Source organism: Podarcis vaucheri (assembly GCF_965113315.1).
Source record: "Podarcis vaucheri genome assembly, chromosome: 2".
Lineage (NCBI taxonomy): Eukaryota > Metazoa > Chordata > Lepidosauria > Squamata > Lacertidae > Podarcis > Podarcis vaucheri.
This window is the reverse complement of record NC_138760.1, coordinates 18,442,832-18,469,169: the sequence shown is the minus strand read 5'-3', so window position 1 is coordinate 18,469,169 and position 26,338 is coordinate 18,442,832. Positions and strand designations below refer to the sequence as shown.

Here is a 26,338-nt window from a genome sequence, read left to right as displayed (position 1 = left end):
CTGGAGAAGGAGCTCAGGTTTGGGCGGAGGGTCCGGATGGGGGCATTAAGAGCACTCGTAGTCATTGATTCTCCGTAGTCATCCTTGTTGGCCTTGGCGGTGGTGAGGTTTTTTGGGGAGGTGAGAGGACCGTGGCTTTAACAGCCCGCTGTGCGTCATCTACTGTATTGGGGGCAAGAGCCCCTATTCCTGTTGTTGTTTAGTCATGTCCGACTCTTCGTGACCCCATGGACCAGAGCACGCCAGGCACTCCTGACTTCCACTGCCTCCCGCCGTTTGGTCAAACTCATGCTGGTAGCTTCGCGAACACTGTCCAACCATCTCGTCCTCTGTCGTCCCCTTCTCCTTGGGCCCTCCATCTTTCCCAACATCAGGGTCTTTTCCAGGGAGTCTTCCCTTCTCATGAGGTGGCCAAAGTATTGGAGCCTCAGCTTCAGGATCTGTCCTTCCAGTCCGCACTCAGGGCTGATTTCCTTAAGAATGGAGAGGTTTGATCTTCTTGCAGTCCATGGGACTCTCAAGAGTCTCCTCCAGCACCATAACGCAAAAGCATCAATTCTTCGGCGATCAGCCTTCTTTATGGTCCAGCTCTCACTTCTATACATCACTACTGGGAAAACCATAGCTTTAACTGGGCGACCTCAAAACCAATCAAAGTTAGTAAAGAATGTATTTCCGGCTGCACCAAAAAAGGGGCGCTGATGTGTTGCCATCCCAAGTTCTGCACGCCGCACAAAGGCTTGTCACTCATACTTCTATGTTCTGTGTGTCCCCCCCTTTTATGATTTGATTGTCTAAATTATGCCAATAAAGGCCGAATGTGTGTTCTTCTCCAAAGCTTTCACGCGAAAACACCGCAATGAGACAGCATTGCTTCTCCTTTGCGTGATGAGCTGTTTCATTAGTTGCGAAAAGCACGCTGCAGCCGGAATTTTTTTTTATTTTGAACACACTTTCCACCCCTGGCAGTGATTTGTTGGTTTTGGTCACCCAAGGAATGGGGGCGTTTCTCCGCCCCCCCCAACATAAGCAAGCATTGCGCAGACCCGGAGACGTAACGGGAGGGTTGCGCTTGGAGATGTTATATTCTGACGATGGAGATTTGTGTGAGAGAGGAGTATACTTCTCGCCAGGCATTCGCGCTAGCTGCCGATAACCCCGCGGCCGCTTAAAGCCCACCGATTCCCCCCGGTGGGATTTCAACAAAGCTAGCCGGGTGCCGTAGCTCCTGGGATTTGCAAAGCGAGGGCGGGCGCGTTTTGCAGAGCCTTGCCTCTTGCAAGCCTTGCCGCAGCTTCTCCTGCCCTTTTCCCGCCATCGCCCTTCCTATAGGTGCTCAGGTGGTTGTAAATTTCGCAGGAAGGCAGGACTCGCGCACGCGTCTCCCTGGCACGGCACCGAAGGCCTCTTCCCGTGTCGAGCAACTTCCGCTTGCGCGGAGGCTGTCATTGGCGGCTGCACGGCTTTGCGAGCATCTTGAAAACGCTGGAGACGCCGGATCTCTCCACCCACCCTCCCCGCGCTCTGTTTTCGGTATTTCTTGGAGATCGTAACAACACGGGGGAGACTTCTCTTTTTAAATAGCAGTAATAATCAGGACCGCCCCCCCCCAGATCTTGTAAAGATTAACTATATTCCATCTGCTCCAGATTAACGACCCCGCGTTAAATCCAGGTAAGGAAAGCACTTTTTCTGCCGCCCTTGCAAAACTTCTCGGCGTTGTTTTGTTTCGCCCTTGAGGTGGCTGCTTTTTGTGATTGCCGTGGCAAGGAATCCGATGGAAGATAAAGAGGACATTGCTTGGTCACAACAACTAAAGCGGTTGCTAACCAGTTTAGTGTATCTCTGGGGTCGATCATTGGAAGTAATAAATGCATTTCAACGTGTGTGTGTGTGTCCCACCCTCCATCATTATTTCAAACGTGTCTCCAACTGCTCATTTGTAATTTCTCTAGGTATTGCTTCTGCTGAAGGGAGACTGGTTTTTCCCAGCACTCAAAAGCAAAGTATTTGTATCTTTGGGGAAATGCAGCCTTCATTGCTAGGTGCCCACAACACCTTTAGCATTCTGTTGTTCACAGCACCCTGAATGGATTGAAGGAGAAGGAGCAGTAGGAATGCCTACTAGTATAGATGATGAGCAGCAGCACTACTTATAATTCTACATGTTTTGTATTTTTTTTTATTGCAAGCTGCTGTGAGGACCTAAAGTGTGTGGGGGGGGGGATATAAACAAATTTTGCCATCTCTTCTTGCCTGGGCAGAGCATTAACTTTTCGTTTTTGCTCCTTTAAATTCTGAGAACTCAGTACTTGCAAAATTGTGCAATATTTGGTTGTTTTATTAAACTAGGAATAACTGTTTGTCCTCATCTTTTTCCATCTCTTTAGCCATATAAACCTGTTCTGCTTCCATTACATTGTAACCGGCTACAGCTGTGCTACTGATGCTGACCAACACTGACACAAGCATAGAGTTAAATTTACATTATTCTTCTCTTCCCTCCCTCAGTTTTACATTCACATCAATCCTGTGAGGTACGTTGCACTGCCAGACTATGACTGGCCTAAGGACAGCCAGTAAACTTCACTGAGGAGTCTGCAGTCCTAATCTCCCCTACTTTGTACTACTTTGTTGTTGTTGTTGTTTAGTCGTGTCTGACTCTTCGTGTCCCCATGGACCAGAGCACGCCAGGCACTCCTGTCTTCCACTGCCTCTCGCAGTTTGGTCAAACTCATGCTGGTAGCTTTGAGAACACTGTCCAACCATCTCGTCCTCTGTCGTCCCCTTCTCCTTGTGCCCTCCATCTTCCCCAACATCAGGGTCTTTTCCAGGGAGTCTTGTCTTCTCATGAGGTTGCCAAAGTATTGGAGTCTCAGCTTCAGGATCTGGCCTTCCAGTGAGCACTCAGGGCTGATTTCCTTCAGAATGGATCGGTTTGATCTTCTTGCAGTCCATGGGACTCTCAAGAGTCTCCTCCAGCACCATAACGCAAAAGCATCAATTCTTCGGCGATCAGCCTTCTTTATGGTCCAGCTCTCACTTCCCTTGGTACTACTAAGCCCTGTTGAAACCAATAGACTTGCTTCTGAATAGACATGGCACAGATTGCTTTGGTGAGAGCGGACTTGAACATGGTCTTCCCAGTACTAATCTGACACTACCCAGTACAGCACACAGAATATTGCCATTCGCAAAGATTTAAGCTAGAAAGCCTCCGCTCTTCCTTCCAGTGTTGTGGTGGTTTGTCTGGCAGGACCATATATCAGTCTGAGTGGGTATGGCAAGAAAGCAGTCTTGAGTGGGATGTGGGTGTTCATTTCCTGAACAGAAAGTCTGAGGGTACACACTGTATTCTAGAAATTCTGCTGTCTGAAATTTGTTGGCTTTAATACATTGCCTTCATTTAATACAAAGACTTCATTTGCTGTGCAGAATGTTCAGTCTCACTCTACAGATTTCTTTGCTATTCAGGCATATCCTTAACTTTATGAATGCAATGATTTGCATGGTACGTGAAGTGCTTATTGCATCCTATATAACAGAATATTCTTGCAACCTTAAGATAGGTTAGATCACATCTCATTCTCTTTGAGTATCTCTTTCCCTCTTTTCCAACAAAGAGACATCACTCAGTGCTCTGTTTTAAATGTTCGTCCTGCCCTGGCCACTTCCCATGTGTGCCTGTCCTGTAGACTAAACTCCAAAATTATTATTATTGTTAATGTTATGATTATTATTAAATTTGCAGACTGCCCTTGATCTGTAGATCTCAGGGCAGTTCACAGCATCAAACCACAAGATAAAAATACAAAATGCATAATAAAAACAAGAACGAAACAATAACCACCCTCTCCCGCCCCTCCCAAAGTACTGCAACCATAACACCAAAATTCAGCAATCCCAATGAACTATAAAAACATTTGTGTAAATTCTGCACAGGTTATTGCTTCTGTGGTGCAGGTTACTCTTGGCAAGGAAGAGTGTAAAGGAGAAGAACATATTTGTGGAACTTATCAAAACAAAAAATGAATTGTTTAAATTTTGAAAAGAAAGCAGGAATGGGAGGTGATTTCATGTGTTCCTGTTAAAGTCCCAAATGGAATTAATAAACCTTAAAAAAAAAGAGTCTGTGTAGTATTTGATGCATGCACTAGAACAGGGGTCAGCAACCTTTTTCAGCCCCAACCATGTAGTGGGCCGGACTATATTTTGAAAAAAAATATGAATGAATTCCTATGCCCCACAAATAACCCTGAGGTGCATTTTAAATAAAAGCACACATTCTACTCATGTAAAAACAACAGGCACGCCCCACAAATAACCCAGAGATGCATTTTAAATAAAAGCACACATTCTACTCATGTAAAAACAACAGGCACGCCCCACAAATAACCCAGAGATGCATTTTAAATAAAAGGACACATTCTACTCATGTAAAAACACACTGATTCCCGGACTTAGCTTGCCTACCCCTGCACTAGAAAGACGAGAGGAAGAGAATGGTTCCACTGATTTATTTGGGAAGATTTAAAAGCTAATTCAAATAATTCTTTTAAGTAGTGTGCGTAAGGATAACTGAATTCAGGGGGCTTCCAAGTGTGTTTAAGGCTGCATTCCCATCCTGTGGACATTGAAGAAGTCTTACTTATGAGTAAAATTGCATAGGCTAGCATTGGAGAGTGGGGGAGGCATATACTATAGTGTTTTTGTCCTCCCATTTTAAGTGATGCACTTGACTCAAGGCTCCGTTGGTACTTTTCGGTGAGTGACAGTTTTCAGTATTCAACACCTTGAGAGGCTGTGCAATTAGCCCCATGTGCCCCCTTCCTTTCCCTTCTCCCTCCTGCAGCCTCCCCGCACTGCTAGGTGTTCAAAAGGAATGCTAGCGTTATTATCACATGCAAGTGCCCAGCATTGCCTTCTACTCCTGTCACGTTGCTTTCCTATATTCCTTTCCCGGCTGCTTTGCCCTGCTCAGGTGTGCATTCCGGCTGCTCCCACCCTGCTTGCAGAAACGGAGGTGTGACGATCCAAGTAGGATTGGTTGCTGGTTTCCCCGGCAGCAAGCAATTTGTCTCTTCTTTGCTCCCTGCTTAATTTCACAAACTTGTAAATATATGTGGCTTGCTCTGTTGCTTGCAAGTTTTATTCAAACCTGTCGCTGTTTCATTCCCTCTGGGGATCTGTATAATTTGCATAGAATATTAGGTGGAATTTGCTGTCTCTTCTCCTCAGTTCACAGGCATGTGTGTGCAGACTTTGACTGGATATGGAAATCTGTCGCTTTCCAATTTTTGCTGCTCACTCAGCTGTGATGGAAGTACGCTATTAGCCCTTTCTAAAATTCAGCTCGTTTGGAGAAGGAACTTCTAAGTGAACTCTTGTGCCTTGGAAGCTGATGAATCTGCACTAGCCTTTAAAAATCCTGGAGAGATTGCGTTTTTTGGGGAGGGGGGGGGGAAGGTCTGTGCCACAACTGTACAATGCAGAGTTCTAAGACTGCAAAAACCACTGAGTGCAACAGGAAAAAAGTTTCTGTGTGCACCAGCAGTAGGGCTGGTTTTCAACAACACGATATATCACCAGCTAAATGTTGTGATAGGGCCGCGGGTGGCGCTGTGGGTTAAACCACAGAGCCTAGGACTTGCCGATCAGAAGGTCAGCGGTTCGAATCCCCGTGATGGGGTGAGCTCCCGTTGCTCGGTCCCTGCTCCTGCCAACCTAGGAGTTTGAAAGCATGTCAAAGTGCAAGTAGATAAATAGGTACTGCTCCGTCGGGAAGGTAAACGGTGTTTCCGTGTGCTGCTCTGGTTCGCCAGAAGCGGCTTAGTCATGCTGGCCACATGACCCGGAAGCTGTACGCAGGCTCCCTCGGCCAATAAAGCGAGATGAGCGCCGCAACCCCAGAGTCGGTCACGACTGGACCTAATGCTTAGGGGTCCATTTACCTTTACCTTTTTAAACATTGTGATATATCAGTATATCAAGGTCTGAAATAAGGATGGAACTATGTAGAGGGCTTGGGCGTTCAACATTGTTATATGTTGTTGTTGTTGTTTAGTCGTTTAGTCGTGTCCGACTCTTCGTGACCCCCTGGACCAGAGCACGCCAGGCACTCCTGTCTTCCACTGCCTCCCGCAGTTTGATCAAACTCATCCTGGTAGCTTCAAGAACACTATCCAACCATCTCGTCCTCTGTCGTCCCCTTCTCCTCGTGCCCTCCATCTTTCCCAACATCAGGGTCTTTTCCAGGGAGTCTGCTCTTCTCATGAGGTGGCCAAAGTATTGGCGCCTCAGCCTCAGGATCTGTCCTTCCAGTGAGCACTCAGGGCTGATTTCCTTCAGAATGGGTAGGATTGATCTTCTTGCAGTCCATGGGACTCTCAAGAGTCTCCTCCAGCACCAGAATTCAAAAGCATCAATTCTTCGGCGATCAGCCTTCTTTATGGTCCAGCTCTCACTTCCATACATCACTACTGGGAAAACCATGGCTTTTACTATACGGACCTTTGTTGGCAAGGTGATGTCTCTGCTTTTTAAGATGCTGTCTAGGTTTGTCATCGCTTTTCTCCCAAGAAGCAGGCGTCTTTTAATTTCGTCGCTGCTGTCACCATCTGCACTGATCATGGAGCCCAAGAAAGTAAAATTTCTCACTGCCTCCATTTCTTCCCCTTCTATTTGCCAGGAGGTGATGGGCCCAGTGGCCATGATCTTCTTTTCTTGATGTTGAGCTTCAGACCATATTTTGCGCTCTCCTCTTTCACCCTCATTAAAAGGTTCTTTAATTCCTCTTCACTTTCTGCCATCAAGGTTGTGTCATCTGCATATCTGAGGTTGTTGATATTTCTTCCGTTATATATCACTAGCTAAACAGCTAGTGTAGCATCGTAATTCGCGATACATGACCAGATCAAAAGTTATGAAACCGTTATTACGCTATGGACATCAAGCTGGTTTTGGACGATATATTGCCCAGTCCTAGTGTGTGAATTAAAAATAGCTGGGGGAGTCTGCAGTACCCCCTTCCCCCCACATACCGGGGGGAGTAGTCCCCCTCCATCTAGATATCTGATCACCTTGTGAGTACTGATGGAATCAAGGTAGCTCATGGTCTTCTTGTTTTTTAAATGTGAAACATGCAGGAATAGTTTGCAGAACAGTAATCCATTTGAGGAGCGCTTCAGTACATGCTGGTGATGGTTGGAAATGGGGTAAACTTGATGAGTTGTGCAAAATGCTTGCAAATGGGAGAGATTCAAAGTGTCGTCAGGCCCTGTAAGTTCTGCCACCCATGGGCAAAATTTGCTTTGGACACAAAAGGAGAACGTTTTCCTGGCCATCTTAAAATGATGCCTTGTCTCTTTTGAAACAGCTTTTGCCGATCCATCAGTGTGGTGCTGGGGGTGGGGCTGCTTTCTTGACCCACTTCACATTCACTGGCTTTTGTTAGCGCACACAGAGAGCGGTTGAGAATGCGGCCTGTTATGCAACTCAGGTACGCTTTCCCTGGTAGGCTATTGACTTTCTCATACTTCCCCAGGGGGCCAGTTTCCTTGGAAATTTGAATGAAACTAGGCCCCAGTCACCTGCGGGGAGGAGCAAGAAACCACATGTGAGCTGTGGCTCACAGGGTGCCTAAATAAGCCATGGTGTGCAAGGTTGTTTTGGATCAATGTGGTTGCATTGTAAGAACTGAGGCCATTGAGGGCTGAAAACAGTTTTCCTAGGGATTCTCATTGTCTTCATTTTACTCCAAATCTCAAGAAAAACCCAGGGTCCTGGTACCCCCAAAGACCTACCCGTGCACACAACAATTCTTTCTTTCCTTCTTTCCTTATCTTAGTTTTACTTCGTTTTAACTGCAGATTCAGAGAGATAGGAAAGTTGTAAGCGCCATCTTTTATATAGGGCTTTATAGTGTATACAGCAGGCCTTTACCCCCTGATGTTGTACTCCAGCTCCCATCAGCACTGGCCATTGGCCATGCTGGTTGGGACTGGTGGGGGTTGGGAGCCCAGTAACACCTCAAAGGTCACAGGTCCTCCCCATTCTCCTGGGTTATAACGCTTTGCATATGACGTCCCAATCCTTAAAACAATCCCTGTACGGTAGGTTAGCGTTTTGTCCATACCGGAGACGGAGGTGAGTCACAGCTTGCCCAAATCCGCAAAATTATGACGCAAGAATTACACAGTGGTACCTCAGGTTACAGACGCTTCAGGTTACAGACTCCGCTAACTCAGAAATAGTACCTCGGGTACAGAAATTGTGCTCCGGCAGCAGGAGGCCCCATTAGCTAAAGTGGTGCTTCATGTTAAGAACAGTTTCAGGTTAAGAACAGACCTCCGGAACAAATTAAGTACTTAACCCGAGGTACCACTGTACTGATATCTCCTAGTCTATATGCTGTTCTAACAGCCAAGTGTAAGCTGATGCTTACAAATGAACAAATGCATGGAGGATGTGAAATCGCTTGCTGTGCCAGTGAGATGTTGATAAATGGTGGCACACCCAGTGTTAGAAACTCAGATGTTTATGTTGTTGATTTTTGTTTTCAACAAAATTCAATAAAGAAGAGAAAACAGAATGAGAAAAAGGAAAAAATTTTGGAAAAGATAAAAGAAGGAGAGAAAAAATTAAGATCAAAACCAAAGTCCCAGGAGATTTTGAGGGAGATTAAGTTGTATCAAACACAATATATGGAATTGATGAACCAAGAGATAGAATGGAAAATAAAGCAAATGAAACAAAAGACATTTGAGTCGGCAGACAAATGTGGTAAACTTCTGGCATGGCAACTTAAGAAAAGACAGAAATTAAATACAGTCACAAGTCTAGAAGTGGATGGAAAAAATATATCTAAACCCAACGAGATAAGAAATTGTTTTGTGAGTTACTTTAAAAAACTTTATTCCCAAGGATTACAAAATGAAGAGGACATAGATAAATTCCTTAATAAATATGGATTACAAAAAATCTCTCATCATAGCAAGGTGGATCTAAACCAGAGAATAACAGAACAAGAGATAGAGGGTGCCATTCAGGACATGCAATTGGGCAAATCTCCAGGGCCAGACGGACTGACTTCCAGATATTACAAATCTTTAAAGGAATGGCTGATACAACCGTTAAAGGAAGTTTGTAACGAGATCTTAGAGGGAAAAAAGGCACCCGAATCGTGGAAAGAAGCATATATCTCACTCATACCAAAGACAGAGACTGAAAAGACTCAACTGAAGAACTACCGCCCAATTTCGTTACTGAATGTGGATTACAAAATTTTTGCAGACATTTTAGCAAAAAGATTTAAAAGAGTACTGATGGAGAAGATTCACAGAGACCAAGCAGGCTTTCTCCCAAAAAGACACCTCTCAGACAATGTTAGGAATATAATAGACATTTTGGAAAAGTTAGAGGTGAACATAAATACTAAAGCAGTTTTGATATTTGTGGATGCGGAGAAAGCCTTTGACAATATTTCGTGGAGTTTTATGAAAAAGAATCTTCATGGGATGGGGGTAGGACAAGGATTTGAGAATGGTATGGGTGCAATATATTCCGAACAAAAAGCTAAGTTGATTGTAAACAATGTAATAACTGAGGAACTTAAGATAGAAAAAGGAACACGACAGGGGTGCCCAATTTCCCCATTGCTTTTTATTTCGGTCCTGGAGGTGTTGCTGAACATGATCAGAGACGACCAGCAGGTTAAAGGTGTAAAGGTCGGAACCAAACACTATAAGTTAAGAGCGTTCGCAGATGACCTTGTTTTGACCTTGCAGGAGCCAAACACTAGTACAAAAAGAGTGTTGGAAATAATCCAACAATTTGGACAGGTAGCTGGATTTAAATTGAATAAACAAAAAACTAAAGTCTTAGGGAAAAACCTAACAGATATGGAAAAGAATAAGTTTCAAGAAGAGACAGGTCTGACGGTGGTCAAGAAGGTGAAATATCTAGGGGTTAATTTAACATCTAAAAACTTGAATCTGTATAAGGACAATTATGAAAAATGTTGGTTAGAAATTAAAAAAGATTTAGAAATATGGTCAAATTTGAGATTGTCAATGTTAGGCCGAATTGCAGTGATTAAGATGAATGTACTGCCTAGAATGTTATTTTTATTTCAAACTTTGCAGATTATTGACAAGATGGACTGTTTCAAGAGGTGGCAGAAAGACATTGCGAAATTTGTCTGGCAGGGCAAAAAGCCCAGAATAAAATATAAAATTTTAACAGATGCAAAAGAAAGAGGGGGATTTGCCCTGCCGGACTTAAAATTGTATTATGAAGCAGCAGCATTCTGCTGGCTGAAAGAGTGGATGCTCCTCGAGAATACAGATATCTTGGACTTAGAAGGTTTCAATAATGCATTTGGCTGGCATGCATATCTATGGTATGACAAAATCAAAGTGCATAGTGCCTTTAAAAATCATATTGTAAGGAAAGCGTTGTTTAATGTTTGGATGAGATATAAAGATCTGTTGGAAAACAAAACCCCTAGATGGTTGTCACCCTTAGAGGCTAAGGCCCACAAGAAAGTTAATATGGAGGTCGGATGGCCAAAGTATTGTGAGATCTTAGAACAGGATGGAGAGAAACTGAAATTAAAGAGCCATGAAAAATTAAAACCCAAAGTACAAGATTGGCTCCACTATTATCAAATAATGGAGGTTTTTAAACAAGACAGGAAAATTGGCTTCCAGGTGGAAAAATCAAAACTTGAGACAGAATTGTTAGAACCCAATACTAAGAATTTGTCAAGAATGTATAACTTGCTGTTGAAATGGAATACACAAGACGAAACAGTTAAATCAGTTATGATTAAGTGGGCACAGGACATTGGTCATAATATTATGTCTGCTGACTGGGAAAGGTTGTGGAACACTGGTATTAAATTTACGGCATGTAGTGCTTTAAAGGAAAATGTGATGAAAATGGTCTATAGGTGGTACATGACCCCAGTTAAGCTAGCAAAAATTTACCATTTGCCTGATAACAAATGTTGGAAATGTAAGGAAACTGAAGGTACTTTTTATCATCTTTGGTGGACATGCCCGAAGATTAAGGTTTTCTGGGAGATGATATATAATGAAATGAAAAAGGTATTTAAATATACCTTCCTTAAGAAACCAGAGGCCTTTCTCTTGGGCATTGTCGGCCAACTGGTGCCAAAAAAGGATAGAACTTTTTTCATGTATGCAACAACAGCAGCAAGAATATTGATCGCAAAGTATTGGAAGACACAAGATTTACCCACCTTGGAAGAATGGCAGATGAAAGTGATTGACTATATGACATTGGCGGAAATGACGAGCAGAATTCGTGACCAGGGAAAGGAGACTGCGGAAGAAGACTGGAAGAAATTTAAGATTTATCTTAAGAACTATTATAAACTTGATGAAGTTTAGAATGTCGAGATTTTACAGAGAGAAAGGGTTGCAGTAATATAAGATTAGATTAAGAAAGGACTATGATGAATTAGGATGGGAAAAAACATTTATAAGTTGCTATAAAATTTGGACATGAGGATGCAGAAAGGGGAGGTATGGGGAAGTCCGAGGAAAGAAGTTTATGAAAGGACATTTTGAAATTATATTTGTTTGTTTGTCTGTTTTTCTTTTATGTTTGTTTGTTATAAAAACTCTTGTAAAACCAATAAAAATTTTATAAAAAAAAAAAGAAACTCAGATGTTTAATCTAGGTGCCAAATGACTCCTTAAAATGGTGGTTTTCAACCAGTGTGCCATAGCACCCTGGGCTGTCTTGAATGATAGTCAGGGATGCCGTAGGCAACACTGGCCTCTGTCCCTCCATCCTCTGATGCCCTCTCACATCTCTGCCTCCCAAAGGCTTGCACAGCTGTTTATTGCAGCAGCCCTGGCTATAAGCGCCATAGGTGAATGGTGCCTCTGGGAGGGCACCTCTATTTGGGGCAGGGGCAAGCAGCTCAAAGACTGGGGCAGCAGCTATGGCTGCCCAGAGGACTCCCAAGGAGAGGGGAGAGGAGGCTGAGGGAATACTACACAAGGGTGAGAGGCTGCCAGCTTTGAAGGCAAGGGGTGACACAGCTGGGCTCCCGAGCCACACAAGGGTGCCCAAAAAAGAATATAGTTGGTTAAGGGAGGCATGAACTCAAAAAGGTTGAAAACCTCTGCCCTAAACCAAGGTTGCAGTCACCAGAACGGAATGTCTATTTGCCATTTTGGTGCACAACTGCTCTAAAGTCTTTATTTTTCAACTGATGGACGGACTGACTGATTCTCAGTTAAACATCTGACTAGTTCAGATGACAGCCTTGAAAGCTAGGCTAAGAACTTTGAGAACTTAAAAGAAGAAAAGTTACTTGATCCAGGGATATATATTGGCTTATTCCAACCTCTTTTTCTTAACGGTGACTGCTCTTGCTTGGGGGCACAGAAAAAGCAGTTAGGTCCCAGAAATACTTTCCGATTGTGCAGATAAAATATGAGTGATAGAATTCTATAGGATGGGGGTATTAGTGTGTGAAAAACGGCCCAGATCCAATGATCCCCAGGCGTGCACCTCCAGATAGTGTTGTCAAGCACCATCCTGCTACCCAGGCATTTTCACTTGATCGCAAGTGGCTGAAAGCCAGGTGCAAAATGCGCCTAGCGCCTGGCTAATTTTGAACACTGCACATCACGCTGATCTGGTTAACAACGCGGTCCTTTTCCCTGAAATTTGTAGTGGTTCAAAGAGATCTACCTGCTCCTCCTCATGTTCATGTTATCACACAGAGTAGCTGCAGCAAAATGAAGTGGCCCCTGTGGAGATTCGGGTTCCAAGATGCATCATCTTGAAGGACACTGACAAACTGGAACGTGTCCAGAGGAGGGCAACCAAAATGGTCAAAGGCCTGGAAACGATGCCTTATGAGGACCGGCTAAAGGAGCTGGGCATGTTTAGCCTGGAGAAGAGGAGGTTAAGGGGTGATATGATAGCCATGTTCAAATATATAAAAGGATGTCACATAGAGGAGGGAGCAAGGTTGTTTTCTGCTGCTCCAGAGAAGCGGACACGGAGCAATGGATCCAAACTACAAGAAAGAAGATTCCACCTAAACATTAGGAAGAACTTCCTGACAGTAAGAGCTGTTCGACAGTGGAATTTGCTGCCAAGGAGTGTGGTGGAGTCTCCTACTTTGGAGGTCTTTAAGCAGAGGCTTGACAACCATATGTCAGGAGTGCTCTGATGGGGTTTCCTGCTTGGCAGGGGGTTGGACTCGATGGCCCTTGTGGTCTCTTCCAACTCTATGATTCTATGATTCTATCTTTTGGTTTTGAAATGGAGGAGGTGTCAAGGTTCAAGCCTGACTGCATAACCTCAGATGGTGGGTGTGACTGATCTTCAGTGGAGGAGCTGCACTCCCCTGCGGGCATCTCCTTGCATAATTATGGTTGCTTCACATGTTCCAGGATTAAGCCCTGGGTTTCAGAGTAGGTTTTAAGGCAGAGGCTGACTCAGAGCACTGGGCCTAGACCCATAGGAAGAGAAGGATTCAGTGTGAGCAGGCCATTTAGAGTTTTTTAGCAAGGCCTGCTCAGCCAATAGGCAGGGTGCGGCTGCTGCCTCAGGCAGCAGAAGCCCCTGAAACAGCGCCCCCACGGCCGCCCTGCCTGCACCGCTGCCAGCGACGGAGAAGCAGCGCCAACATCTGCGCCAGTTTCGGGTGAGATCACATCCATTTGGGGGGTGAGATCACTCCAAATCAGCACAATTTCGCCTGAAATTGACACGGATGCAGCACAGCGGTTGCGGCAAGCAGTAGCGGCGACAGGTCTGGTGGCGGCAGTGTTAGATATAATCTTTGTTGTTTAGTCGTGTCCAACTCTTCGTGGCCCCCTGGACCAGAGCACGCCAGGCACTCCTGTCTTCCACTGCCTCCCAGAGTTTGGTCAAACTCATGCTGGTAGCTTCGAGAACACTGTCCAACCATCTCGTCCTCTGTCATCCCCTTCTCCTTGTGCCCTCCATCTTTCCCAACATCAGGGTCTTTTCCAGGGAGTCTTCTCTTCTCATGAGGTGGCCAAAGTATTGGAGCCTCAGCTTCATGATCTGTCCTTCCAGTGAGCACTCAGGGCTGATTTCCTTCAGAATGGAGAGGTTTGATCTTCTTGCAGTCCATGGGACTCTCAAGAGTCTCCTCCAGCACCAGAATTCAAAAGCATCAATTCTCCGGCGATATAGATATAAGCTAGGCGCCAATTGTCTCCTTAAACCAGGGTTATAGTTGGCAAAACAGACTGCCTAGTTGCCATTTTTGGGGCCGGACGGTTCAGAAAGTTGTATTTTTCAATACGACTTTTAGGTTCCTGAAATTTATTCCGATGGTGCAGATAAACTATACTGGATAGAGTTCTACAGGATGTGGTTGCTAGTGTGTGAACACAGCCAAGATTCAAGGACCACTCAGGCACGGACCTCCAGATGGTGGAGACGTCTGGTGCCATCTTGGCGCCTGGGCATCTTCACCTGGTCGCAAGAGGTCGATAGCCAGGTACAAAGTGCGCTTGGCGCCTGGGTAATTTCGAACAGTGGTCAGCCTGCCCCTACAGTGCTGGTCTTACTTGCCAATTCTCCATAACGAGACTTCAAGCTGCCGCTTGCCAGAGGTTGTGCTAAGATGTCAAAATCCCAATCTTCCCCCCCTGAATATTGCATCCACCTAGCCAAGATACCCCAGAGGTATCTGAGCATGAGTCTTAAGTTACCGTATTTTTTGCTCTATAAGACTCACTTTTTTCCTCCTAAAAAGTAAGGGGAAATGTGTGTGCGTCTTATGGAGCGAATGCAGGCTGTGCAGCTATCCCGGAAGCCAGAACAGCAAGAGGGATTGCTGCTTTCACTGCGCAGTGATCCCTCTTGCTGTTCTGGCTTCTGAGATTCAGAATTTTTTTTCTTCTTGTTTTCCTCCTCCAAAAACTAGGTGCGTCTTGTGGTCTGGTGCGTCTTATAGAACGAAAGATACGGGATGTGGTTGCAGAAGAGGTTTGGGCTCCCAAACATTTCTCCTCAACTTGCACACACACATACACATCCTCCCTGCTGCTTAGTGACCTGGGTTATCGTGACATCCTAGAGAAACTGGAAAGTAGGTTTGTGTAAGTGGGCCAGTTACACAAACCAGGTTACGTCCTGTCATTTTGAAATCAGTGTGAACTCCAGTAGCGGTGGATTGGGGTGAGTTAAGAAGGGGTTGCCTTGTCGAGAAGTGGGTGGAGAAAACGCATCTCCTTTTCCTTCTCCTCTTTAGCAGCTCAAAATTTTGCCAGTTGTCTACAGTCTTCTAGTTCCCAGCAGCTTCTCTCTTTCCCTCTCACCTTAAAAGCTCCAGGAATTTTGGAAGCAGTCCAGTTGCAATCATAGAATCATAGAGTCAGAAGAGACCACAAGGGCCATCGAGTCCAACCCCCTGACAAGCAGGAAACACCATCAGAGCACTCCTGACATATGGTTGTCAAGCCTCTGCTTAAAGACCTCCAAAGAAGGAGACTCCACCACACTCCTTGGCAGTAGATTCCACTGTCAAACAGCTCTTACTGTCAGGAAGTTCTTCCTAATGTTTAGGTGGAATCTTCTTTCTTGTAGTTTGGATCCATTGCTCCGTGTCTGCTTCTCTGGAGCAGCAGAAAACAATTCGTCTGAGGAGTTTGCGTGGAAGGTTCTGCTGGTAAAATAAACTTACACAGGAGTAACGTGAGAAATCCCTTCTCTGCTTTCTGATCTGTAGGCCAGGAAAGGAGTTTTATCTGTCCTCCCTCTCATGCTATTCTTCATGGTTCTTTGAGGCTGTGGCAGTTCTGTGATATCTCTGCTTCAATAGCCTTGGCTATTGGAAAAACTGAGGTTCAGGGCATGTGTAGGCGATAGCAGAGGGTTGTCTTAAGACATATAGTCTTAGTTTGCTGTAGAGAAGACCTGTGCGACACCTCTGCCTATTTTAGGATGCTTTAGCTTCTGAGCAAAGGGTCTGTGGATTTTGGCTGAGATTTATAGCCAAGCATTGTTTCCGGCGAAGTTCCACTTTTTCGCTTGTTGACCTGCAGAGACAAGGTAAGTCTCTTTTGCATTCCCTGGCAGGGGACAAGTAGCGGCTGTAGCGCATTTACCTTTCTTGTCCATCCCATGACGCTGGTTGGTGCTGTGTCCCAGCAAACTAACTTAAATGTCCGTTCACCTGCTGGTGGTAATATGTGAGGATCGCAGCTTCTGAAGGTTGCTAATTGCATGGGAGAGGGGGGCAGGGAGCTGCAATTAGCTAATTTGTGGGATAATAAAGGGGAAGAGAATTGCATAGCAATAGGAGAACGTGGATTGTATGAACCCGATCTCCTAATGTGGCCAAACAAGGGTGGTCTTAGTTGTGTCTGCCTGATAGCCAATTAGTAGCTGATCGGTTTGGCTTCTGTTGATTTTGCATTCGCAAAGAATTGTGAATTTTGGCTTGGCTGTGTGACTACTGCAGTTGGGAGACTTGAAAGCATCCCTTTAAAAAAAAAAAAAAGCTGTGTGGATAAACATGAGTTCACACAGTCACTTAAGATCAGGCATAGGCAAACTCCTGCCCTCCAGATGTTTGGGACTACAATTCCCATCATCTCTGACCACTGGTCCTGTTAGCTAGGGGTGATGGGAATTGTAGTCCCAAACATTTGGAGGGCCGGAGTTTGCCTATGCCTGCTTAAGATGGTTCTTTTGTGGAGGCAATGAATTTGTATCTCAGTTGGCAGACTATAGAAGAGTCTGTTGTATTAATTTTTTGGAGCCAATGTGTATTTATATAGAGTATGACATGTTGCAGAATACGCCTGCAAAAAACCACCAGGGCAGTCCCTCCGACTTTCAACACTGCCCTCAGTAATTGCTTGGGCCACACAGAAAGTGTCGTGTGCTGTAAAAGGTTTATCAACATCTGGAGATGTGAGAGGGAGTGTATGAGAACTATGTGGTATTTTATTTCCTTTCTCCAGATTTTGAGATAATGGCAAGAGTTGGTACCAGCTTTTCTTGCTTGCTGAAGCCAGACATACTGTACATTATTTTATTTTTTGCATTTGCATTCCATGTTTCCCCCCTCAATGTGCCGTATGTTTTATCCTTTCCTCAGTTAACTCCCACAACAACCGATGTAGGTTAGGCTGAGAAGCAGCAACACAGTGGGGATTTGAACCCTAGCCTCGTAGCCCCAGAGCCTATTAGAACAACAATCAGCAGAAAAAGGAGGACTGTGCTTCAAAATATTAAAATTGAGAACAATGTGGAAAAGCCCCCTGCATGATTATAGATATAAGGAATGGTCAAATAAAACAAGATAGTGAATTATACCAGCGACTGACTGATCGCGAGAGGAGATTGTTAATATCAGGATTGGAAAATTGTGAAGTAATAAAGAAGACAGCAGAAAGATAAAGGATGGGCATTTGGCTTTTGAAATCCAGAACACGGGAAGTCCCACTGAAATTAATTAATTCGGGTTATATAATTGGCTATTTATTTATTTTTTGAATGTGGAAAGATTTGGTTTGAATTTGTTATTAATATGAATGGTTTTTTAATTGGAAAATGAATAAAAAATATTTACAAAAAGGGGAAAAAGAACCCTAGCCTCGTGAGGTTCTTTTTTTATGAATACATTTTTATTAGTTTTTAACATATTAATTAACATTCATACAACAGAACTTCACATCTTATACAATATTTTTTGGACTTCTGTCAGCGCCTCTGATGATTTTCCGTTCTTATCATTTCATAGAATCATAGAATCATAGAGTTGGAAGAGACCACAAGGGCCATCGAGTCCAACCCCCTGCCAAGCAGGAAACACCATCAGAGCACTCCTGACATATGGTTGTCAAGCCTCTGCTTAAAGACCTCCAAAGTAGGAGACTCCACCACACTCCTTGGCAGCAAATTCCACTGTCGAACAGCTCTTACTGTCAGGAAGTTCTTCCTAATGTTTAGGTGGAATCTTCTTTCTTGTAGCTTGGATCCATTGCTCCGTGTCCGCTTCTCCGGAGCAGCAGAAAACAACCTTTCTCCCTCCTCTATGTGACATCCTTTTATATATTTGAACACGGCTATCATATCACCCCTTAACCTCCTCTTCTCCAGGCTAAACATGCCCAGCTCCCTTAGCCGTTCCTCATAAGGCATCGTTTCCAGGCCTTTGACCATTTTGGTTGCCCTCCTCTGGACACGTTCCAGTTTGTCAGTGTCCTTCTTGAATTGTGGTGCCCAGAACTGGACACAGTACTCCAGGTGTGGTCTGACCAGAGCAGAATACAGTGGCACTATTACTTCCCTTGATCTAGATGCTATACTCCTATTGATGCAGCCCAGAATTGCATTGGCTTTTTTAGCTGCCGCGTCACACTGTTGGCTCATGTCGAGTTTGTGGTCAACCAAGACTCCTAGATCCTTTTCACATGTACTGCTCTCAAGCCAGGTGTCACCCATCTTGTATTTGTGCCTCTCATTTTTTTTGCCCAAGTGCAATACTTTACATTTCTCCCTGTTAAAATTCATCTTGTTTATTTTTGCCCAGTTCTCTAATCTGTCAAGGTCGTTTTGAAGTGTGATCCTGTCCTCTGGGGTGTTAGCCACCCCTCCCAGTTTGGTGTCATCTGCAAATTTGATCAGGATGCCCTTGAGTCCATCATCCAAGTCGTTGATAAAGATGTTGAATAAGACCGGGCCCAAGACAGAACCCTGTGGCACCCCACTAGTCACTCTTCTCCAGGATGAAGAGGAACCATTGATGAGCACCCTTTGGGTTTGGTCAGTCAGCCAGTTACAAATCCACTGAGTGGTAGCATAGTCAAGACCACATTTTACCAGCTTCTTTACAAGAATATCATGGGGCACCTTGTCAAATGCCTTACTGAAATCAAGGTAGGCTACATCCACTGCGTTCCCTTCATCTACCAGGCTTGTAATTCTGTCAAAAAACGAGATCAGGTTAGTCTGACATGACTTATTTTTCAGAAATCCATGCTGACTATTGGTGATCACAGCATTCCTTTCTAGGTGCTCACAGACTGTTTGCTTAATGATCTGCTCCAGAATCTTCCCTGCTATTGATGTCAGACTGACTGGGCGGTAATTATTTGGGTCCTCTCTTTTCCCCTTTTTGAAAATAGGGACAACATTTGCCCTCCTCCAGTCTGCCGGGACTTCGCCTGTTCTCCAGGAATTCTCAAAGATGACTGCCAGTGGTTCTGAGATCACATCTGCCAGTTCTTTTAATACTCTTGGATGCAGTTCATCTGGCCCTGGAGACTTGAATACATCTAAACTAGCCAAATATTCTTGTACTATCTCCTTAGTTATTCTGGGCTGTGTTTCCTTTGCTGAATCATTTGCTCCAAATTCTTCAGGTCGGGCATTGTTTTCTTTATCGGAGAAGACTGAGGCAAAGAAGGCATTGAGTAGTTCAGCCCTTTCTGTGTCCCCTGTTTGCATTTCACCATCTTCTCCTCTGAGTGACCCCACAGTTTCTTTGTTCTTCCTTTTGCTACGAACATACCCATAAAAGCCTTTTTTGTTGCTTTTAACCTCTCTAGCAAGCCTGAGTTCATTCTGTGCTTTAGCTTTTCTGACTTTGTGTCTACATGTGCTGGCTATTTGTTTGAATTCCTCTTTGGTGGTTTCCCCCCTTTTCCATTTTTTGTACACATCCTTTTTTAATCTTAATTCAGTTAAAAGTTCTTTAGATAGCCACCCTGGCTTCTTTAGGCACCTTCCATGTTTCCGTCTCATTGGTATTGCCTGACGTTGTGCTTTTAGTATCTCCCTCTTAACAAACTCCCAGCCATCATGAACTCCCTTTCCTTTTAGTATTGTTGTCCATGGGATCTCACCCAGCACTTCCCTAAGTTTTATGAAGTCGGCTTTCTTAAAGTCAAGAAATTGAGTCCTAGTATGCTTGGCTGCTCCTTTCCGCTGTATAGTAAACTTCAGAAGAGCATGATCACTCGCGCCTAATGATCCTTCCACTTCTACCCCACTAACCAGGTCATCAACATTGGTTAGGACCAGATCTAAAATGGCTGTTCCTCTTGTTGCTTCTCCCACTTTCTGGACAATGAAGTTGTCTGCAAGGCCAGTGAGGAATCTGTTTGACCTTATGCTCTTGGCTGAGTTTGACGTCCAACAAATATCCGGGTAATTGAAGTCCCCCATTACTACTATCTCCCTTCCTTTTGCATGCTTGGCCATTTGTTCCAGGAAGGCATCATCTATGTCCTCCGTTTGGCTTGGGGATCTATAGTAAACTCCCACAATGAGGTCTCTGTTATTCTTCTCTCCCTTAATTTTGACCCAAATGCTCTCACTTTGGCTTTGAGGATCTAAATCTTGGATCTCTTCACAGGTATACACATCCCTGACATATAACGCCACTCCTCCTCCTTTCTTGTCTGGTCTGTTTCTCTGAAATAGATTGTATCCCCCCATTATTACATTCCAATCGTGGGACTTATCCCACCAGGTTTCAGTGATGCCTATTATGCCATATTTAGTTTGCTGTACCAAGAGCTCAAGCTCATCTTGTTTATTTCCCATGCTTTGCGCATTAGTGTACAGACATTGAAGTCCATTAATCATTCCCCCGTGTCTCTTATTTAAGGATTTTTTCCTCCCACCACTAGGTCCGTGTGCTGTTTTCTTCATTTATTATGCATTTCTTAATTTCACATTACCTTTAATTATCCTTAACTAATAATTCTCCTTATTGTCTTTTTTGCAGTATTTCAAATAATTCACCTTACGAAACTTCTTGCAAACCTACTAGTGTAATCTGTCCATCAGAGTTACTTTTCAAACGCAGTAGTCCGTAAATTTCCTCCAGTCTTCTGAGAATCTCTGGTCCTGCAGGTTTCGAATCCTTCCTGTTAGTTTATCTAATTCTGCATAATCCCATCAGTTTCATTCTCCGTTCTTCTTTCGTCGGTAATTCTTCTTGCTTCCAGTTTTGTGCCAAAGCCTCATGAGGTTCTAGTCCGACACGGTAACCCCTGGCAAGCCAGTGCCTGGATTTCTGCAGGCAGCAAAAGCCGTTTTGTTTTACTGAGCTGCTGCCCTTGTTTTGTGAATGACCCTGCACCTCCATGGCTTAACGTTGCTTCTGTTCTCCACAGGCTCCCTTCTTTCACTTAGGCTGAGATTTATGGACTTGTACATGATGAATTGCGAACTCTTGGCGACGTGCAGCGCCCTGGGCTTCTTGGAAGGGGACACCTACCACAAAGAGCCAGATTGCTTAGGTGAGAGACCCCAGGGGGTAGCAGGGGTATATTGGAGGTTTAAAGGGGGTGGGGCGGTGGTATGCCTGTCACAAACAGACTCATTAATGGAGCCAGTTGATATGGGGGTGTGGATGAGGGGTGCATTTTAGGGAAGCGTGTGATTTTTATACACTTAGGAAAACTGATTCGTCATAAGAGCACAAGACTCTTAATCTCAAGGTTCTGGGTTCAAGCCATCTTGGGCAAAAGATTCCTGCATTGCATAATAAATAATAATGTTGAAATTTGTATCCTGCCCATCTGGCTGGGTTCTGTGCAGCTTGCAACATATACAGGTGAAGCTCGGAAAATTAGAATATCGTGGAAAAGTTCATTTATTTCAGTAATTCAACTTAAAAGGTGAAATTGATATATGAGATAGACTCATGACTCACAAAGCGAGATATGCCAAGCCTTTATTTGTTATAATTGTGATGTTATAATTGTGGCTATTAAACAATAAATAACAATGATATATGTGTGTGTGTGTGTTTTAGTACCTCATGTTACATACGCTTCAGGTTACAGACTCCACTAACCCAGAAATATTACCTCGGGTTAAGAACTTTGCTTCAGGATGAGAACAGAAATCGTGCTCTGGCGGCGCGGCGGCAGCAGGAGGCCCCATTTGCTAAAGTGGTGCTTCAGGTTAAGAACAGTTTCAGGTTAAGTACGAACCTCCGGAACGCATTACGTACTTAACCTGAGGTACCACTGTATTGTCAAGATAATCAGGGGTTTCTGTTTTCTCCATTTTTAAAAAGGGCTTCCTCTTTTTGCAGCAATAATATAACTTCTTGTATAACCTTGCTTAATTTTTAAGTGATGGGACAGGAATTCCATGTGCTTTTTTGTTTCACATCCTTTCCAATGTTGCTCCCACATAACCCTTCTCTCCCTGTCCATCTCTCCGTGTTCAGAGAGTGTGAAAGACTTGATCCGCTACCTGCGCCACGAAGATGAGACGAGGGATATTCGGCAACAGCTGGGGGCGGCGCACATTCTACAGAATGACCTGATCCCTATCATCGTCCAATACCCGCAAGACAAACAGCTCTTTGATGCTGTTATCAGGTAACCCGCGTGGGTGAGGGATGACTTGCTTGGCTCCTGCAGGTTTACTAAAACCCGTACACTAATATCATAATAATCAGGAGCTCACCAAGTTAGTGGCTAAATATCTTTAGCTGGTTTTTTGTCGTCGAAACACATTGCAGATGTCTGATCTCCCTGGAGACCCAGAGATGTAATGTTAGACTTCTTTGCCTCTTTCATTTGACAAATGTTTTGTGTCGCTGGGAAGGCAGTAATTCTGTATTGATTTGTATTGATTTGCTATGGATGTTTGTATGTGATGCCAATAAAAGGTTTGATGAATGAATTAATATTATTCATGTACGTACAATGTTCCCTGACAGCGCTTTGATGAGAGACAGGACTAATAACTCATTTCAGTCCAAAGCCTTGATGGTGAAGAAGTCGGAGGTTATGGTGTAAGGGCATACAATGCATAAATGAAACTGGGATACAGTCATACCTTGGGTTAAAGTAGCTTCGGGATGAGTATTTTCGGGTTGCGTGCTGCGGCAACCCGGAAGTAACGGATTGCGTTACTTCCAGGTTTTGCTGCTCGTTCATGCGCAGATGGTCAAAATGATGTCACGCGCGGAAGCGGCAAATCGCAACCCGCAGACGCAGGTTGTGTTTGCTTCAGGATGCGAACGGGGCTCTGGAATGGATCCTGTTTGCATCCAGAGGTACCACTGAATATCTAAGGAGTGACCCTTTATAAGGAGATACAAAATACTCTGAAAAAAGGAAGGCCTGCAAAAATTGTGACAGGAACTTCCATAATGTTCCCAGCTTTCTTTATAATTTTGATCTGCTTCATCTGCCGTGGAGCTACGGCCCGATGGCAAACCACCACTCTCTGATCTGGATCGGGCCTGTATAATTTGTGGTCCGCAAATCTGAATGCAGCCCCCTAGGGACGCGATAAAGGGAAGAGTGGCATTCAACCAAGTTTTATTCAGAATTAAAATGAACTTGGTCGTATTGATTCATTTCATTGGGTCTCCTCTGAGTAAGACTTGGTTGAAGTCTTCAAACCTAGAGTTTCTTAAGGTGAGAGTTTCTCCTGAGAGAGCCCTTTCCTTTGTGGCCATATACCTAGAATCATAGAATTGTAGAGTTGGAACCCAAGGGTCATTCAGTCCAACCCCCTGCTATGCAGGAATCTCACCTAGACCTTCCAGCCTTAAAAACCTCCAAGGCGGAGAGTCCACCATCTCCCAAGGGAGTCCGTTCCACTGTCAAAAAGAGCTTACCGTCAGAAAGTTATTCCTGGTTTTATTCAGAATCCCTTTACAGTGGACGCTCCGGTTGCGAATGTGATCCATGTGGGATGCACGTTCGCAACCTGCACTGGCGTGTTTGCGCACGCACGGGTTGCGTTTTGGCACTTCTGCCCATGCGCAAAGTGCAATTTAGTGCTTCTGCACATGCGCGACTTCCAAAACCCATTCTGGTACTTCTGGGTTTCAGCAGTCCATAACCCGAAAAAACGCAACCTGTAACCCGAGGTATGATTGTACTTGTAACGTGAATCCATTGGTTTGAGTCCTACCCTCCAGAGCAGGAGAAAATATGCTTGCTCCATCTTTCATGTGACAGCCCTTTAGATATTTGAAGATGGCGATCATATCACCTCTCAGTCACCTCTTCTCCAGACTAAACATACCCAGCTTCCTTAGCTGTTCCTCATAAGGCTTGGTTTCCAGACCCTTGGTTGCCCTCTGAAAGTGGAATCCTGAACTTGGCTTTGCTTAACGATCAGAAGAGATGGGCCTGTTTTTCTCTGCTGTGAGAAAAGGTGCTTCTTTGTAATGCACTCCATAATTTTAAGACTTAAACTGAGCCCCAAAGACTGTATCATCTGCTGGTTTTAAACCTGGCTCCAGAAAGCCTCGGGTAAAATAAATTTCAGTTCTTCCTCCTTATTTCTCACATTCGCTCTCCTTGAACAGAGCAGGCCAGCCAGTGGAATCTCTAGTTTTATCACTGGCAGCCTTAAGCATAGAACCACTAGCCCCATCAAGGCTGTCGCTCGCTTAGGACTCCATGAAGCTATTTCACAATAATTGTTGGAGCCTCTTATTTTGTTTTCATTTTCTCCTAGGTTAATGGTAAATCTAACCCAGCCAGCTGTCCTCTGCTTTGGCAAACTCCCCCAGGAAGCCAGCTTCCGACACCATTTCCTGCAAATCGTCTCTTATCTGCAGGCTTACAAAGAAGTGAGTGGTTCGTGTCAGGAGCTCGGCCTACACTCGAGTAGGACCATGGTAGAGACACATGGCCGACTGGCATGTTCTCTCCCTCTTGGTCGATCGTTTGGGAGCTTCATAAGCTTTCTTCGGCCTGAACATCACAGCGACCGATGCCAACAGATATTGGCACACTTAGGGATCCGCAGAGTTTGCGCAACTTGCGTGACAGACCTCAGCAACTCAGCATTTTGGCTAATCTACTTTATTTACATATAAACACACAGGGAGCACTGCAACGTGCCTCCCTCTCTTTCTAGCATCAGACAGCAAAGACAAAAAAGAACAAAGCACAACAGTCCCACTTCACGGAACACAGTAACACAAACATCCTGTCTCCGTCACTTCCCACTCTGCGGAGTCAAAGCATATACCATCATGTGATAGACAAAAATCCCATGACTGCAATCATAGATCAGGAATTCTAACAGTTCGTACTGGTGCCTCTCATCTTCCAATCCTTCCTGGGATCCATGTGGGACTGCCTTGTGTTTCTTGAGCAGCGGTGCTTCCTGTAGTTGTGCAGAATTCTGGCACACTCTCAGCTTTCTGGAAATAATTCTTTGCTGGATTCAGACTGAAGATGAGAGGGGAGGGGAGGAGCTGCAGCCTTCTGGGATAGAGGGCCCTGTCTTGAGGGCCTTGGAGGTGGACTTGAGTTCAGGAAGGCGTGGAGAGCAATAGTGGGCAGGCTAGTGATGGGAAAGCAAGGATCTGCTCTTCTGGGGTTGAGCTCCCTCTAAGGCAGTGGTTCTCAAACTCTTTTCTTTTCTTCTGGGCCACACTTTCAGAATAAAATTTGTTCTCAACGCACCACATATTTATTAATAAGAAATACATTGGGAAACAAAAGATAAACAACTGCTAGCAGTGCTTGATATATAGCATAGAATGCAACTGCTTTATACCTTGGTTTACGAACTTGATCCGTTCCGGAAGTCCGTTCTTAAACCAAAGCATTCTTAAACCAAGGCGTGCTTTCCTGTAGCAGCGGGGGACTCAATTTACAAATGGAACACACTCAACAGGAAGCAGAACATGTTCTGCTTCCAAGGCAAAGTTCACAAACCAAAACACCTACTTCCGGGTTTGCAGTGTTCTTAATCCAAGTTGTTCATAAACTAAGCTGTTCTTAAACCAAGGTACCACTGTAATATGATCATGGGACACCCAGAAAGCATTAAACAATGCAGCTACATAAGAACGTGAATAATTCCCCAAATATGAACAAGTCTTTGCTAGCACTGTGATTCGGGATTACAACTGGGATTGCCCCCAGTATCACTGGATGCTCTTCCTCTTAACTATCCATATTCTGCAATGACAACAGAAATACCATATTTTTCACTCCATAAGATGCACTTTTTTTTGCCCAGGAGCAAAAAGCAGATAATGTTTTTTTTTGTTTTTTGTTTGTTTTTGAAAGAGAAGACTAAAGCAATAAGGAGAGAAATTAGAAGAAAAGGAGGAGCAAAAAACTGCTCCAGCTAAGGAAAAGACACGAAGGCAAACAAGAGGGTAGGGAGTGTTGAAAGGAAACAGCTGATCGGTGTGATCCGAAGAGAAATAAGGGATGCTAGTGGAGGCTGCCTGGGAGAGGGGGAGGTAAAAGCCCATGGATCCTCAGGATTTTTACATTGGGTCACCCCAAATTCACCATCAGATCACATGTCTGTGGCCACAGCATGAACCCCAAAAATCATA

At 44.4% G+C, this 26,338-nt stretch overlaps 1 protein-coding gene across 2 annotated transcripts in view; it reads left to right on the top strand.

Annotated features, from left to right (window-relative positions):
• Nucleotides 1-1,373: 1,373 nt before the first annotated feature.
• The window catches only part of TIMELESS (timeless circadian regulator), a 72,860-nt gene continuing 47,895 nt past the window's right edge, over nucleotides 1,374-26,338 (top strand). Inside the window, exons 1-4 of one of the 2 annotated variants that reach the window (XM_082212378.1) lie at nucleotides 1,374-1,674; nucleotides 21,165-21,290; nucleotides 22,232-22,385; nucleotides 24,490-24,604. In XM_082212378.1, coding sequence (XP_082068504.1) covers nucleotides 21,194-21,290; nucleotides 22,232-22,385; nucleotides 24,490-24,604 — 366 coding nt within the window. In that variant the 5' untranslated portion in view covers nucleotides 1,374-1,674; nucleotides 21,165-21,193. The remainder of the gene's footprint in view (nucleotides 1,675-21,164; nucleotides 21,291-22,231; nucleotides 22,386-24,489; nucleotides 24,605-26,338) is intronic. The other variant, XM_082212379.1, reaches the window with a different exon arrangement.